The following is a 17,948-nucleotide window of genomic DNA, read 5'->3' as shown; positions in this document are numbered from 1 at the left end:
CATGGGGGACATTACACCAGGAGGGGGCCCAGCATGGGGGACATTACACCAGGAAGGGGCCCAGCATGGGGGACATTATACCAGGAAGGGGCCCAGCATGGGGGACATTATACCAGGAAGGGGCCCAGCATGGGGGACATTATACCAGGAAGGGGCCCAGCATGGGGGACATTATACCAGGAAGGGGCCCAGCATGGGGGACATTACACCAGGAGGGGGCCCAGCATGGGGGACATTACACCAGGAAGGGGCCCAGCATGGGGGACGTTACACCAGGAGGGGGCCCAGCATGGGGGACGTTATTCCAGGAAGGGGCCCACCATGGGCAGCATTACACCAGGAGGGGGCCCAGCATGGGGGACATTACACCAGGAGGGGGCCCAGCATGGGGGACATTACACCAGGAGGGGGCCCAGCATGGGGGACATTACACCAGGAGGGGGCCCAGCATGGGGGACATTACACCAGGAGGGGGCCCAGCATGGGGGACATTACACCAGGAGGGGGCCCAGCATGGGGGACATTACACCAGGAGGGGGCCCAGCATGGGGGACATTACACCAGGAGGGGGCCCAGCATGGGGGACATTACACCAGGAGGGGGCCCAGCATGGGGGACATTACACCAGGAGGGGGCCCAGCATGGGGGACATTACACCAGGAGGGGGCCCAGCATGGGGGACATTATACCAGGAAGGGGCCCAGCATGGGGGACATTATACCAGGAGGGGGCCCAGCATGGGGGACATTACACCAGGAGGGGGCCCAGCATGGGGGACATTACACCAGGAGGGGGCCCAGCATGGGGGACATTACACCAGGAGGGGGCCCAGCATGGGGGACATTACACCAGGAGGGGGCCCAGCATGGGGGACATTACACCAGGAGGGGGCCCAGCATGGGGGACATTACACCAGGAGGGGGCCCAGCATGGGGGACATTACACCAGGAGGGGGCCCAGCATGGGGGACATTACACCAGGAAGGGGCCCAGCATGGGGGACATTATACCAGGAAGGGGCCCAGCATGGGGGACATTATACCAGGAAGGGGCCCAGCATGGGGGACATTATACCAGGAAGGGGCCCAGCATGGGGGACATTATACCAGGAAGGGGCCCAGCATGGGGGACATTATACCAGGAAGGGGCCCAGCATGGGGGACATTACACCAGGAGGGGGCCCAGCATGGGGGACATTACACCAGGAAGGGGCCCAGCATGGGGGACGTTACACCAGGAGGGGGCCCAGCATGGGGGACGTTATTCCAGGAAGGGGCCCACCATGGGCAGCATTACACCAGGAGGGGGCCCAGCATGGGGGACATTACACCAGGAGGGGGCCCAGCATGGGGGACATTACACCAGGAGGGGGCCCAGCATGGGGGACATTACACCAGGAGGGGGCCCAGCATGGGGGACATTACACCAGGAGGGGGCCCAGCATGGGGGACATTACACCAGGAGGGGGCCCAGCATGGGGGACATTACACCAGGAGGGGGCCCAGCATGGGGGACATTACACCAGGAGGGGGCCCAGCATGGGGGACATTATACCAGGAAGGGGCCCAGCATGGGGGACATTATACCAGGAAGGGGCCCAGCATGGGGGACATTATACCAGGAAGGGGCCCAGCATGGGGGACATTATACCAGGAAGGGGTCCATTATATCAGGAAGGGGTCCAGCATGGGGAAAAAGTTCATAGGATGGGGAGATTATTACGAGAAGAAGCCAGGATGGGGTGCAAACATGTATTTCTTTATAGAATCTAGAACATTACTAGGGCCCATACGTTTGGCCAAGATGCAGGTGGGGGCCCAGGTCCAAATTTTGCTGCGGGGACTTGGACTTTAGTTACGCCGCTCGCTGGGTGTAACCTGTGACAGATCCCATTATATCCTATGGGCGCCTGTCTATATTGCAGATACACAATGAATATTCTCACATTAGACAGATCCCACAGTATCGTACAGGTAACAATCGTTCCTGGCACAAATCGTACACAGGATCAGAACCAAGAAGAGACCAAAGCCGCAGAAATACAACAGCGTCACACAGCACAGGAGCAGATTCACAAGGATAGGGAGATCCGCAGGGGCAGACAGACAGATGCCGGGGCAGACAGACAATGGAGAGAGGGGTCCGCAGGGGCAGACACTGGGAGAGGGGTCCGCAGGGGCAGACACTGGGAGAGGGGTCCGCAGGGGCAGACACTGGGAGAGGGGTCCGCAGGGGCAGACACTGGGAGAGGGGTCCGCAGGGGCAGACACTGGGAGAGGGGTCCGCAGGGGCAGACAGACACCGAGAAGAGGGGGATCCGCAGGGGCAGATACTGGGAGAGGGGTCCGCAGGGGCAGACACTGGGAGAGGGGTCCGCAGGGGCAGACACTGGGAGAGGGGTCCGCAGGGGCAGACACTGGGAGAGGGGTCCGCAGGGGCAGACACTGGGAGAGGGGTCCGCAGGGGCAGACACTGGGAGAGGGGTCCGCAGGGGCAGACACTGGGAGAGGGGTCCGCAGGGGCAGACACTGGGAGAGGGGTCCGCAGGGGCAGACACTGGGAGAGGGGTCCGCAGGGGCAGACAGACACCGAGAAGAGGGGGATCCGCAGGGGCAGATACTGGGAGAGGGGTCCACAGGGGCAGACACTGGGAGAGGGGTCCGCAGGGGCAGACACTGGGAGAGGGGTCCGCAGGGGCAGACACTGGGAGAGGGGTCCGCAGGGGTAGATACTGGGAGAGGGGTCCGCAGGGGCAGACAGACACCGAGAAGAGGGGGATCCGCAGGGGCAGACACTGGGAGAGGGGTCCACAGGGGCAGACAGACACCGAGAAGAGGGGGATCCACAGGGGCAGACACTGGGAGAGGGGTCCGCAGGGGCAGACACTGGGAGAGGGGTCCGCAGGGGCAGACACTGGGAGAGGGGTCCGCAGGGGCAGACAGACACCGAGAAGAGGGGGATCCGCAGGGGCAGACACTGGGAGAGGGGTCCGCAGGGGCAGACACTGGGAGAGGGGTCCGCAGGGGCAGACACTGGGAGAGGGGTCCACAGGGGCAGACACTGGGAGAGGGGTCCACAGGGGCAGACACTGGGAGAGGGGTCCGCAGGGGCAGACACTGGGAGAGGGGTCCGCAGGGGCAGACACTGGGAGAGGGGTCCGCAGGGGCAGACAGACACCGAGAAGAGGGGGATCCGCAGGGGCAGACACTGGGAGAGGGGTCCGCAGGGGCAGACACTGGGAGAGGGGTCCGCAGGGGCAGACACTGGGAGAGGGGTCCGCAGGGGCAGACACTGGGAGAGGGGTCCACAGGGGCAGACACTGAGAGAGGGGTCCGCAGGGGCAGACACTGGGAGAGGGGTCCGCAGGGGCAGATACTGGGAGAGGGGTCCGCAGGGGCAGACACCAGGGTGTTAGAGAGATGATCACTACTGACAGATTTATAGACAGACAGGAAAGCGACACACGGATACTCAGACCATACAAACAGCATCTAACGGGCTGATAACTGAGAACAACAACCCATTACACATCCGCTACGCCGCTGATCACGTCAGCCTCACATGCCCCACCTGCCCTAGATCTGGGCACATGTGACAGCGGTACGGCACCGTATACCGGGTAAATGGCACCTGCCACCGCGCCAATCATACGTAGCCATGGCGTGACAGGTGAGGGTCATAAAGATCAGAACATACTCAGGAAAACTGTAACCCCGACACACGTGCAGCAGTATCTGAAGAAAAGGTGTACCAACTGTGGTAGAACTACAAGTCCAAGCAGGGCATGCTGCAACCTGTAGTTCCACAGCTACTTGTTTGAGCAGGAAGGTCACCTGTTCCACAGAGGAGCGCAGGTTAGAACAATGCACAGCACGGCGGCGGCAGGACCCACACCCTCACACACTGTCATCTCATGCACCGACTCACACAAGGCATTGTGTCGCAGCGACGTCTCACAGCAGCAAGCACAGCCACCCGCACACTGAGAGAAGAGGAAGAGCGGATACTGTACCAGCGCACACTCAGCGGCACAATGACAAGACTAAAGAAAAAAAGAGAGCAGGGAACTGGCAGGTGAGAGGGCGGAAGTGACGACAGAGAGTCCTACCTGTGAGGCTTCGGTAAGGGCGGAAGTGACGAAAGGCAGCGCTAGACGCTACAGCACGGCTACAGTTGTTGCTGGGCTCTAGCGGAAGTGACGTCGGGTAAGGGCGGAAGTACTTGTCTGTAAGTTCCAGTAAGTGCTGGCAAATGATATCATCCTATGGATAAACTAGTGCAGCAATGAGCTGATGGTTACAGCAGTTGTGTCAGGCCAAGGGCTAGAACTATTGCACGTTTTATTTTTCTGTCTCCACAGTTTAGTTCCCTTTTATTGCAGAGAATGATCTATGAGCCAATAAATACTGGGTTTCCTAATATCTGCCTCGTGTTATGCAGGCCGTTGAGCCCCAGTGGGCTTCTATTCACTCTTGTTTTTTCCGCCTCGGCTTCCATGAGCTATAAGGTCTTTAGGTTAAAAAAAACTCGTCAGATATGATATATACTTAGTAGTGATGAGGTAACGTGATCGGGTGAGGTGTTATCTCAGCATGCTCGAGTGCTAACCGATGCTCCAATACTATGTTCCAGTCCCCGCGGCTGTACGACAACACATGCATGGATTGGCTAACAAACAGCCAATCCCTGCATATGTTACGGCTGTCAGAGAGACATGAAGGCGCGGGGGACTCGAAATATATAATTGGAGCATCAGTTAGCACTCGAGCATGCTCAGATAACACCTTATCCCAGCACATTAGCTCATCACTAATACTTAGCCCTTCACATAAGCTGATTATGGCCCCAGAGTCCTTCGCGTCATATATCTGCTCTATTTATAAGACCGCTGCCTAAATCCCTTCCAGATTGCACAGCGATGTTCTCTAATGGACCAGCGGGGGGTCCTACTCTTCCTTAGAAGGTAGGTAACGTCTCTAATTTCTGATCATTAACACAAATTCACCCTAAATACAATGATGCCCGTGGCTGAGATCACGTAGAAATGAGACGCTGAACAGCCAAGTCGTTGGAGACGCTTTTGATAACCCTTTAATGAATATTTGGATTTTTTTTTTTTAATTTGTACATTACTGATTTGACGGAAGGAAAATATTTGACGGAAAATATGAGAAAAACCCCAAAGATTTATTTTATTAAGGTTTTTAATATTTAATTTAATAACTTTTTTTTACAGTGATATATTAGGAAGTTTTAGTTGACTTGGCAATGGCATGTTTTATTTTATTTTTTAAAGGTATAAAAAATTAAAATTCACTTTTGTTTTATTTTTAACAAATTCTTAAATTTTGATTAACTGCAAAGAGCACATCTTTTCGCAAAAATTAGTAGCTACGTTCAGTATTTGGTCAGTATTTTACATCAGTATTTGTAAGCGGACGATCACAATTTTCAGTTCCCCTATGGTGGATAACAGATACAGTGAAAAGGAAAAAAAAAATGTTTTAAAAAAAAAAAATGAAAAAAAAAAAAGCATAAAAGTTAAAATCATCCAACTTTCCTCCCAATTGAAAATAAAGATATTAAAACAAACACATATGTGGTATCGCCACTTTCAGAAAAGTCCTATCAAAATATAAAATCAATTAACACACCATAAACGGAAAAAATAAAAAAAAAACGCCCAAATTATGATTTATTGGTCACCGCAATTCCACAAAAATTGCTCTAGCAAGCGATCAAAAAGTCAAATCTGTCCCAAAATGGTATCAATAAAAATGTCCTCTCGCCCCGCAAAAATGAAGTGGTCACACAGCTGCATCATCATAAAAAATGAAAATGTTATGGGTATCGGGAAATGGGAAAACATAGGAATTCAGGAAGGGTTGTCTGAGTAGTGAACAACCCCTTTAGGCCTCATTTGCATATGAATGACATCAGTGATTTTTCAGGCAAGGCGCAAGAGATTGTAATTGTAAAAGCGTGGATGACATCTTTCAAAGAGCAACTTAACCATAGAAACAGTTTAGAGGGAGGGGGGTCATTCAGACATATTCTCTTTAAAGGGAATGTATCAGTAGGTTTTTGATATGTAATCTGAGAGCAGCATCATGTGGGGACAGAGACCCTGATTCCAGCAATGTATCACTTTCTAGGCTGTTTCAATAAATCAGTATTTTATCAGCAGGAGATTATCACTACAGGGCTAGGTGCCTCATGCCTCCTGGTCCAACTCCGCCCCCACCTTTGATTGGAAGCTTTCCGGCTATGCACAGTGTATACATAAAGCAGCCAAACAGCGGCGTGGGCGGGGTTATACAGGGCTCAGCGTTCAGAGAACTGCCAGATCTGCAGCAAAGAAAACAGTGATAATATCAAAATGACAGCATGCAGACCAGTAAGTGACACATCACTGGAATCAAGGTCTCCGTCCCTACATCATGCTGCTCTCAGATTACAAAAACCTGGTGACAGATTCCCTCTAAGGAGTAACATAAGTGAGTCCTTTGAAGGAGTTGAAAGTGTTAGCAATTGGTCTACACCGAATTCATGCTTTACCTAATTGTATGTGTAATTAGAAAGTTATTAGGATAATTGCAGGCACCAAAACTTTTCAAGATTAACAAACTAATGAAGTCATTACAGGAATTAGTCCGTGACGGCCTTATAATACTATGGGAAATACACTCACAGGAGAAAATCATTAACATCTAAGCTGAATTTTTAACCCCGTACGTCTCTGTGCTCTTCAGGAAGACACACTGATTCGGATGCTGCAGAGACAAAGCTCCCTCCTCCAGCAGTATCAGGGCGCACACAGTTCAGGCCTAGAGTATTAGACCTGAACTGTCACTCAAGCAGGAGCGTCCACCCCCCATCAGTCAGGAAATCGGGAGGCTCTGACATCTCATTAAAGGGAACCTGTCACCCCGAAAATCGTGGGTGAGGTAATCCCACCGGCATCAGGGGCTTATCTGCAGCATTCTGTAATGCTGTAGATAAGCCCCCGATGTTACCTGAAAGAGGAGAAAAAGACGTTAGATTATACTCTCCCAGGGGCGGTCCCGCTGCTGGTCAGGTCGAATGGGTGTCTCCGGTCCGCTGCGGCACCTCCCATCTTCATTCCATGACGTCCTCTTCTGATCTTCAGCCACGGCTCCGGCGCAGGCGTACTTTGTCTGCCCTCTTGAGGGCACAACAAAGTACTGCAGTGCGCAGGCGCCGGAAAGGTCAGAGAGGCCCGGCGCCTGCGCACTGCAGTACTTTGCTCTGCCCTCAACAGGGCAGACAAAGTACGCCTGCGCCGGAGCCGTGGCTGAAGATCAGAAGAGGACGTCATGGAAAGAAGATAGGAGGCGCCGCAGCGGACCAGAGACGCCCATCTGACCTGACCAACAGCGGGACCGCCCCTGGGTGAGTATAATCTAACGTCTTTTTCTCCTCTTTCAGGTAACATCGGGGGCTTATCTACAGCATTACAGAATGCTGCAGATAAGCCCCTGATGCCGGTGGGATTACCTCACCCGCGATTTTCGGGGTGACAGGTTCCCTTTAAGTGGAGATACACTTAGAAGCTTCATGCACAAGGACACATAGAGGATCTGTGATATGGAGCCTGTAACCTGCTGTACGCCACACTGTGGCCTCCATGTAGCTCTGAGTCTAGGTGGAAGCCCACTGTAGTGGGGCATACATCTGTTGGCGGAATGCTCTTTGAGCCAATGACTATTTCTCTTTACACCGTTCCCTCCCCCATACACCTGTAGATGTGCACAAATCTGTTCTCAATAGGTAAAATAACTAAGTTTCTGCTAAACATCTTTGTTAGTTGCTAATTTCTATTACATAAAAGATTGGGCATGTTTAAACCCAACATGCCCAATCCTTCTGGCATCAATTGTTGTATATATAAGTTATATGGTGGTCTAGCAATCATTTAATATGACTGAGCACCCTAAAGGGAATCTGTCAGCAGAAATTCGCTCCCCAATCTATTCGTATGAGCATGTAGCTCTTTCAATGACAAGTACAGCAATATCTTTACATGGCCACTATGGTCCTCTGTTACTGAGAAATCAATGTTTGAATTTATATTTAAATAATGCTGAAGTGGTGTTTGTAGATCTGAAGCCTTGGTCACTCCAGCTCTATTCCCTCCTCCTGCTTGACTGATGACTCCTTTGCTTGATGTCACGCTGCATAGAGGCTGTCAATTGAGCAGGAGGAGGTGGTACTGTGCAGGGAATAGAGCTGGAGTGACAGAGGCTTCAAATCTTCAGATGTTGCTTTCTCAGTAATGGAGGAAACGGACTGACCATGTAAAGGTATTGCTGGACTTGTTTTTGAAAGAGCTACACGCTCATACAAATAGATTGGGGAGTGAAATTCTGCTGACAGATTCCCTCTAAGTACTCAATCATATGAAATTATTGTCGGACGACCATGATGTTTGGGTTTTGTAGGAACTACCAAGTGTTCTCTTCTTTACAGGGGTCGGACTTGCCCAGAGTAATATGGCTGAATTATTTCTAGGCAAAGTGTTGATAAAAAATAACCGTGATCAGGATGAGTTGGACTTGGAGCGAGAGGTCTGGAGGACGCTGGAAAATCGTATTTTGCTTTTGTACTTTGCCGAGTCGGGATGCTCACGCTGTCAGGAGTTTTCGCCGCTCTTAAAGGAATTTTTTACCAAATTGACTGACGAGTTTTACGTGAACCGATCCTCTCAGATCGCACTGGTTTATGTGTCCCTGGACCGCAACGAGGAAGAGCATGACAGCTTTATAAGGGACATGCCAAAACGATGGCTACTGGTTCCTTTCGAGGATGAAGAGTTTAGGAGGTACATTCTGAAATCTTTCTTTTTGAGAAGTGTATATATGTAATATGTAAAAAAAATGCTGTAGAAGGAAAAAATGATATGGACTGTAGATTTGTCACGTTGACCTCGTTATACCTTCACACAATATATTTTCATTTCTTAAGAACCACCCAGTGGCCAGACCACCATCTATAGAGCTTTAGGTGCCAAGAAGACATTCCGTGCCAAACGCCAACATATGGGCAAATGAAAAGATGGGTTTCGCCAACAATCTGCCAACATAGAGTAATTACTCATTTTATAAAAAATAGATAAACTTTTGTCAAGATTGTCCAGCCAGGGCCAGCTTCAACACCAGACACTCATAGTCAAGAGTGCTGTAGACCAACGATGCAGTGACTCTGTGGCCTAGAGGCAGCCCTGAACCTCACCATCTTAAAGTGTAAATCCAGTGCCAAAACATGTTTCAGGATTATGTGTTCTTTTTTTTTTTCCTTGTAACTAGAGGTACACTTATCCAACTTGCTCCAAATTATACTAACCCCCCCAAAAATGCAAAATAATTCCGGCTGCTACTGGAGCGACCTGCCTGGGCCGTGGGGTACTCGGTACCGGGTCCGGTCGGCAATTACAGGGGATGTCAATGTGGCTGTGACCTTGTCCGTGACCCTGGGCGTCCAATTAAAGGAGAAAGGTCTTTTAAGGGGAATTGTGGTAAAGTCTGTCGTGACGCCACCTGTGGTGTTCGGTCAATAGTGGGACCGACGCTGCATACAAGGGGTCCTCTGGGGGATGTTTTCGCAGCAATGATGGTAACACTTCCCACAGGTGAAGCGGGGTCCCTAGAGGTCCTAAGGTGTAAGGCGATGATGGTGTATGCCGGGCAATAAGTAATAATAAGGACAGAAGTTGTAAGCCTTTACCTGGTTTACTGTAGTTGGCAGGCCACAGTCCAGGCTGTCAGGCATGGGTGGTGGTGGTCCGACCGGCTCAGAGGTAATGGAGAATCTCCTTCCCAGTTGAGGTCCGTGAGCCTTTCCAACTAGCGCTGGCTGTATAGGAAGTCCCTGCTGCCTGAAGCTTTCTGCAGAGTCCTCTATTCCCCCTGTCCTGAGACAGGTACCTGCATGACGGGCAGCTTGAGCCTTTTTATCATGCCCCGGGCTCTTCAGGTGCTGCTGCATCTCAGGTGTGGTGTGGGCCAATTACATACAGTTCTCGGCCCTCCGGCTCTGCTCTGAGTCTCACAAAAGCCTTGGGCTCCCGTTACCCGGCTACTGTGCTCTGGCTCTGAGGGTGTCCTTCCGCTGTTCCCCTCTGAGCCCTGTTCCTCTCCTGTGCTCTTTTCATCTCCAGCTCCTCCATATACAACCCCTCGGGTTATCTGACCTTTCCAGAGGCTGCAGCTCCCTTGTGGCTGCCAGGCCTCTCTGTCTGCTCTCTCAGACTTCCTTCTACTTTGGTCTCCCTAAACCAACTGTCTCTGTCCACTGTCTCTCCCAGACTGGCTAACTCCTCCTCCAGGTCAGGATACATATAGCTTAGGGAAGCTCCCTTGAATCTGGGTCCTGAGCTCCCCCTCCTGGCCTGGATTTGGAATATGTTGTGTGTGGGTGCCTTACTTGGTGAAGAGAACTCCATTGCCTCTGAGTATGACATCACCTTCCCCGAAAGGAAAGCAACATCACAGCAGCAACCGGTCACCTGGGGTGCTGCACTACTATCTGCAGAACTTTAGATGGCTGTTGGATATAACAGAAATTTCTGCGTGCATTTTTGGGGAGGTTATCCTGTATCTAGAGAGATTATACAAACATGGACAATATTGTTGTTACGTTCTGTTAAAGTAAGAAAAACATACAACGGTCACTAAAATAACTTGCTAAAGACAAAAGTAATTTTCAATTTAAATTTACTGAATAAATGAAAATCAGACATTGCTTTTGCATTGTGATTCAAGAGAAAAAATAATTTATAAAAAAATAATGAAAATGGCCTGGATAAAAAATGGTGGTACCCCTAGAAAAGACTGAAAATAATTTGACCATAAGGACATGTTAAACTAAGCTTTCCTGCAATTAGTATCAGAGGTGTCTACAAACTTGTAATCAGTCAGTCTGCCTATTTTAGTTGTGAAAAGTAGTCACTGTGCTGTTTGGTATCATGGTGTGTGCCACACTGAACACGGACCAAAAAAAGCTAAGGCGATCGTTGTCTCTGGAGATTAGAAAGAAAATTAAAGACAAACATGTTAAAGGTAAAGGCTATAAAGACCATCTTCTTGATGCTTGATGTGCCTGTTACTAGAGTTGCACATATTATTCATAAGATTAAGCTGTATGGGACTGTGGTCAACTTCCCTGGATGTGACCGCAAGAGGATAATTGATGAAAAATTGAAGAACTGGATAATACAAATAATAACCAAAGAGTCCAAAACAACTTCTAAAGAGATTAGAGGGAAACTACCAAGGTCAAAGTACATCACTGTCAGATTTCACCATCTGTTTCTGTGTTGGCCAGAGGGGACATCATGGAATACGAACGAGGAGAAAACCACTGTTGAAAGCAACTCATAAAAAGGGAGATTTGAATTTGTCAAATGACATATTGACAAGCCACAAAGATTCTTGGAGAATGTCCATTGGGCAGATGAGGCAAGACTGGAGCTTTTTTGTCAGACACATCAGCTCTATGCTCACAGATGCAAAAATGAAGCATACATAGAAGAGAACATTGTACCTACTGTGAAACATGGAGGAGGCTTGGTTATTTTTTTGCGGCTGCTTTGCATTCTCTGTCACATGGTGTCTTGAATCTGTGCAGGGTACAATGAAATTTGAAGACTATCAAGTCATTATGGAGCGACATGTGCTGCCCAGTGTCATAAAAGCTTTCTCTGAGTTGCAGGTCATGGGTCCTCCAAAAGGATAATGACCCAAAAGACACTGCTAAAAATATCCAAGAATGGCTAAGAGCAAAGGATTGGACTATTCTGATATGGTTTGTATGAGCCCTGATGTAAATCCTATTGAACATCTGTGGAAGTGCTGAAACCTGCAGTCTGGAGGCGGCGCCTTCACACCTGAGACAGCTGGAGCAGTTTGCTCAAGATGAATGGCTGAAATACCTGTGGACAGGTGTAGACATCTCATTGACAGTTACATCATTTGCATTGATTGCCTCCAAAGGTTGTCCAACAAAATATTAAGTTAAGGGTCCCATCATTTTTGTCCAGGAAAGTTTCATTATTTTTTTTTTAAATTGAACCACAATTCATAAGTAGAGATGAATGGACGATGTTCGGGTCCGGTGGGTTTGGCCAAACAGTTACAAAAAGCGCGGGTTTGGGCACCAGAACATCCAGTATTTGCCATGCTGTTATGTCATGATACGTCTCACCGTTGGTCAGACAGCCACAGTTCCCACGCTGTCAAATGGCAGCGTGAGCATGCAGCTGTGATTGGAGGTATAAAGTTTACCTCCGCTTTCTGGTGTCAGCTGATGAGACTACTGCTCCCATCAGCTGACGCCTGAGCCGCTAATAACAGAGCAGAAGCAGCTGATGAGAGTATTAATCAGCCGTCTCCTGCGCTGCAAAAAAATAATTAAAAAAACAGCTAGGGTTTGTCTGTATTTTTGATAACCAGCCAGCCCTCAGCTGTCATCTTCACCCAGGCTGGTTGTTAAGAATAGAGGGGTCCCCACACCGTAGTTTTTAATTATTTAAATGACTTAAAAACGGTGTGAGGTCCCCCCATTTTTAACAACCAGCCTTGCTAAAGCAAACAGCTGGGTGCTGGAATTCTTAGGCTGGTAAGGGACCATGAATATTGGGTCCCCAGCCTAAAAATAGCAGCCCGCAGCCACCCAGAAAAGGCACATCTATTAGATTTGCCAATCCTGATGATTTGCGCAGCTCTTCTCACTTGCCTTGTAGCGGTGGCAAGTGTGGTTCATATTTGTTGGGTTGATGTCACCTTTGTATTGTCCGGTGGCATCAAGCCCACAGATTAGTAATGGAGAGGCAGATGCCCATAAGACACCTATCCATTACTAATCCTATAGTTGTATGGTAAATAAAGACACAGCCAGAATAAAGTCTTTTATTTGAAATAAAACAAAACACACTTTTTCATTTTTATTTAAAAATAACAAACACAGTTATACTCACCTAACGTTTATTCCACCGAAGCCCTCGTCTCCTGTAATAAAGCAAAAAATAAAAAAACAACAATATTCCTTCTGTCCCATGCCATAATGTATGTCTATGTGATAAACAGGTTTCAACCTGGATGGTACAGAGGCAGCAGCTCATTCACCAGTGTTTCTCAGCCTGGACAGTCACATCTTGGCACCGTCCAGGTTCAAAACTGTTTATCCCCCAGACATTAATTACGGCGTTGGACAGAACGATGGACAGGTGAGGGATATTGTTGGTTTTTATTTTTGTTTTATTACAGGAGACAAGGGATTCGGTGGAATTAGGCGATAGGTGAGTACATGACAGTGCGACAAACACCCAGTGTTTGGGGGGCCGAACCCAAACAGTAACATGGACATCCTGGTGAAGTCCGTGTTTGGTGTCCGTGCCCAAACAGTAGGTGTTCAGTATGGACGCAGAACTTTACTGTTCGGGTTCGCCCATCTTTATTCATAAACAATGACTGATTCTCATTAGTTGATATTCAGTAAATTTAAATAGAAAAATACTTTTGTCAATTTTAAGTTATCTCAGTGACCATTGTGGGTTTTTCTTACTGCAACAAAAGGGTAGCAAAAATTTTGTTCACGTGTGTAAATGTATGTATGATTGTGTCCTGATTCTGAGACCCCCACTGATGGAGAGAGTGGGACGCTCAAAGTTCACTATATGAATGGAGCAATACTGAGCATGTGCGACCATTAACTGTCTTAACTCCTATAGGCAGGTAATTGACAATTAATGGAACAATAGTAGCACACGCTCAGTAACATTTTATTACAGAAGGAACTTTGGGACTCCGGTTCTCTTGACCTCTGATGGTCTAGCAGTCAGACCCCAGCAATCATACTTTTACCACCTTACCTGTGGCTAGGTAATGTATGTTTGTTGTGTGACAACCTCTTTAAAGGGCAGCAAATCTCTTACAAATTGAAAGATGGTCTCCAACTAGGTTACATCTTTAGTACAAAACAAATATTAATATGGCATCACGTCATGGGAATTTACATAGCTTGACTTCTGCCAGACTGCACCGCACATTTTTCAGTCAGTAATTCAATGTCTTGGATCTAGAAATGAATGAGGAACACTAACTAAGTGCGAAAATTCAATTTTATAAGGAGAACAAGTTAATAAAGCGTAAACTAAACCACGTAGGCCCCCTTTATAATGTATATGATGACATTACACGATAGTCTTTCTCCAGGTTTCTTTCCAGGTGTCAGTTATTCTCAGTGACTCATGAGATTGCGGCATCATCCAGACATAATCAGCATATAAAATGCATAATAGAATCTGCATAAAACATACTAATGGAGTCATATAAGACAGTAATGCACAGGAGGAGCTGAGGATTATCTCTCCATTCTGACATTCTGCAAATGATTATGGATATCACTTCCTCCGAATAAGTGTCTTCTCATGGTGAATCATTACTCACCCTAATTCACAGTAATCTGGATTCTCGAGTAGGATTAACGCTGTACAGATTTGGTCATGGTTACAGTTTTATGGGATGTCGTAGGCTTAGTATTACAGGATCATAATATCTATTGAATTTATTGAGTTAAAAGGGCAATTAGATAGCTGGCTTTTATATATGGTAAATGGACGTTTATGGTTTATTGCATGTTATAGCAGATTAATAGCAAATTAACTCATCAGTTTATTCTCATTATTCCGGTATAGGGTGTGGATCTGCTGGACTATATTGTGGTATCGCAGTAAGCGGGTCTACTACTACTGAGTGAAGCAGTTGTCGTGTGGCAGTAGATTTGTTCCAGTGTGCCAGAACGACTTTGGGCTTTGTGAGTTAGGAGATGTAATACATTGTATGTGCGTACACTGAGGATTCATAAATGTGCATTGTAAATTGCATTTTGCTGCAATCTACTGGTTAATGTTTGCGTATTAAAGTTAGGGCTCGTTCACACAAGCGTTTTAACACGGCCAAGTGCTATGTGATAAAACACCACACAGCACTCGGACCAGTGTTATTTTATGGGGCAGCTTAGATTTGACATTACTTTTTCATGCCAATTCGAAACAAGAAAATAATTGCAGCATGCTGCAAGTGCATCCAATAGTCGGATCTGACGCACCCACCCAAGTCTATGTGGCATGTGAAATATCGCAGACGTCACCCGAGTTCAGTGCGATTCCCGTGAACTCCGGCTATGGAGGAGATGGAGAAATTACTTTCTCCGTCTCCTCCGCACCTGTGCTTCAATTCTCTCATGTCAGATGATCGGAGCACAGAGCACTGACACTCGGATTATGCTCACAGGAGAGATGGAACTGAGTGTCATTAGCATATTGCATCCAATGCTATACGCTATGGGACCCCGGCCTTAGGTGATTGTAACGGGGTCTACTAAGCTGGGGTACCTCTTTCAGTACCACCCCTGTTGTGAATTCTGTTGTCGGGCTCCCTCCTGTGGTCATGAATGGTACTTCGACTGGTTCTGTCCATGGACTTCCTCTGGTGGCTGTGGGTGTTTCTGAGTTTCCTTCCACAGGTGACGAGGCTAAGTCGTTAGTGGGCTGCTCTATTTAACTCCACTTAGATCTTTGCCCTATGCCAGCTGTCAATGTTGTACTATTGGTCTAGTTCGCTCCTGGATCGTTCTGGTTACCTGTTATTTCCAGCAGAAGCTAAGTTCCTCTTTGCTATTTTCTTGTTTGCTATTTTTTCTGTCCAGCTTGCTATTGTGAATATTGCCTTGCTTGCTGGAAGCTCTGGGACGCAGAGGGGCGCCTCCGCACCGTGAGTCGGTGCGGAAGGTTTTTTTTTCTCTGCACTCTCTGCATGGCTTTTTGTAGGTTTTTGTGTTGACCGCAAAGTTGCCTTTCCTATCCTCTGTCTGTTCAGTAAGTCGGGCCTCTCTTTGCTATATCTATTTCATCTCTGTGTTTGTGATTTCATCTTACTCACAGTCAATATATGTGGGGGCTGCCTTTTCCTTTGGGGAATTTCTCTGAGGCAAGGTAGGCTTTATTTTCCTCTTTAGGGCTAGCTAGTTTCTTAGGCTGTGTCGAGTTGCATAGGGAGCGTTAAGAGCAATCCACGGCTATTTCTAGTGTGTGTGATAGGATTAGGGATTGCGGTCAGCAGAGTTTCCACTTCCCAGAGCTTGTCCTGTATTTTTGTAGCTATCAGGTCTTTCCGGGTGCTCTTGACCATCAGGTCCATTCTTGTCCTAACCACCAGGTCGTAACAGTACAGCTGGTCGCAAAGTATTAATGCATCTCAATAGAGGGATAAGAGAAGTTCTGAGACCATTTTTTTTTCTTTGCAGTGTGTTTTGTCTCTCTTTTCCCCTTTACCTCTGGGTGGTTCAGGACACAGGTGTAAACATGGACATTCAAGGTCTGTCCTCTTGGATGGATAATCTCACTACAAGGGTTCAAAACATTCAAGATTTTGTGGTTCAGAATCCGATGTCAGAGCCTAGCAGAGGTGTATCTAGCGTTTCTGGCACCCGGGGCAAGAATTCATTTTGGCGCCCCCCCCCCCCCTCCAAGGGCATATGCCCCCTGTCAGCCCCATCATTGCCCTCTCCTCCCCCCCCCACACACACCATTCACTTCTCTGCACATTCCCCTGCAGCGCGATACACACACACAATACTGAGACACACACATACGCACACACTCACATACACACACACTCACACACATACACATTCACACATACATTTACACACACATACACACATTCACACACACACATAAATTCACACACATACACACACACACATACACACTCACATTCACACACATACACACACTCCTCTCACCTCTCCTCGCGCTCTGCGCAGCAGCTCCATCGCCTTCCTCTGACACAGCCGGCCGCTGAATGATGACGTCATCCAGCGGCGCGTCTGTGTGAGAGGAAGCAGGAAGAAGACAGATCGTGCGGCTGGGCAGTGGAGCTGCAGGGATTTCTCCCTGCCCGCCACAGCCACTCTGCAGGGGCTCCCCTCCCCCTCTGCACACACTGGGAGGCGGCACTCTGCAGCTTCTCTGTGCCGGCTGTCAGCTTGACAGTCGGCACAGAGAACAGCTGACTCCCAGTGCGGGGGGCGGCAGAATGCAGCCGCCGGGGGAGACACTGCGGACCGCCGAATTAGGCGGCCCGACTGCGCCCCCCTGCCGGCTGCGCCCGGGGCAAATGCCCCGGCTGCCCCCCCCTAGATACGCCACTGGAGCCTAGGATTCCAATTCCTGATTTGTTTTTTGGTGATAGATCTAAGTTCTTGAATTTCAAAAATAATTGTAAATTGTTTCTTGCCTTGAAACCTCGCTCCTCAGGTGACCCTGTTCAACAAGTAAAGATTATTATTTATTTGTTACGTGGTGACCCTCAAGACTGGGAATTTTCCCTTGCGCCAGGAGATCCGGCATTGCGTGATGTTGATGCGTTTTTCCTGGCGCTTGGATTGCTTTATGATGAACCTAATTCAGTGGATCAGGCAGAGAAAATCTTGCTGGCTCTGTGTCAGGGTCAGGATGAAGCGGAGATATATTGTCAGAAGTTTAGAAAGTGGTCTGTGCTCACTCAGTGGAATGAATGTGCCCTGGCAGCAATCTTCAGAAAGGGTCTCTCTGAAGCCCTTAAGGATGTCATGGTGGGATTTCCCATGCCTGCTGGTCTGAATGAGTCTATGTGTTTGGCCATTCAGATCGATCGACGCTTGCGTGAGCGTAAAGCTGTGCACCATTTGGCGGTACTATCTGAGCATGGGCCTGAGCCTATGCAATGTGATAGGACTTTGACCAGAGCTGAACGGCAAGAACACAGACGTCGGAATGGGCTATGTTTTTACTGTGGTGATTCCACTCATGCTATCTCCGATTGTCCTAAGCGCACTAAGCGGTTCGCTAGGTCTGCCACCATTGGTACGGTACAGTCTAAATTTCTA

General features: G+C 48.4%; 2 protein-coding genes across 4 annotated transcripts in view; one reads left to right on the top strand and one right to left on the bottom strand.

Annotated features, from left to right (window-relative positions):
• Window positions 1-4,128, bottom strand: part of PGLS (6-phosphogluconolactonase) — a 28,042-nt gene extending 23,914 nt beyond the window's left edge. The window contains exon 1 of one of the 3 annotated variants that reach the window (XM_069766772.1): window positions 4,108-4,128. The gene's annotated coding sequence lies outside the window, so the exon portion shown is untranslated. The other 2 variants (XM_069766770.1, XM_069766771.1) reach the window with 2 other exon arrangements.
• Window positions 4,129-4,904: 776 nt separating this feature from the next.
• The window catches only part of NXNL1 (nucleoredoxin like 1), a 61,483-nt gene continuing 48,439 nt past the window's right edge, over window positions 4,905-17,948 (top strand). The window contains exons 1-2 of the mRNA XM_069762175.1: window positions 4,905-4,962; window positions 8,490-8,841. Of these exons, the coding sequence (XP_069618276.1) occupies window positions 8,513-8,841 (329 nt within the window). The 5' untranslated portion in view covers window positions 4,905-4,962; window positions 8,490-8,512. The remainder of the gene's footprint in view (window positions 4,963-8,489; window positions 8,842-17,948) is intronic.

The sequence above is a fragment of the Ranitomeya imitator genome, chromosome 4 (genome assembly GCF_032444005.1).
Source record: "Ranitomeya imitator isolate aRanImi1 chromosome 4, aRanImi1.pri, whole genome shotgun sequence".
NCBI classification, from domain to species: domain Eukaryota; kingdom Metazoa; phylum Chordata; class Amphibia; order Anura; family Dendrobatidae; genus Ranitomeya; species Ranitomeya imitator.
The sequence above is the reverse complement of the archived record's forward strand: the minus strand, read 5'-3'. Positions and strand labels throughout refer to the sequence as shown.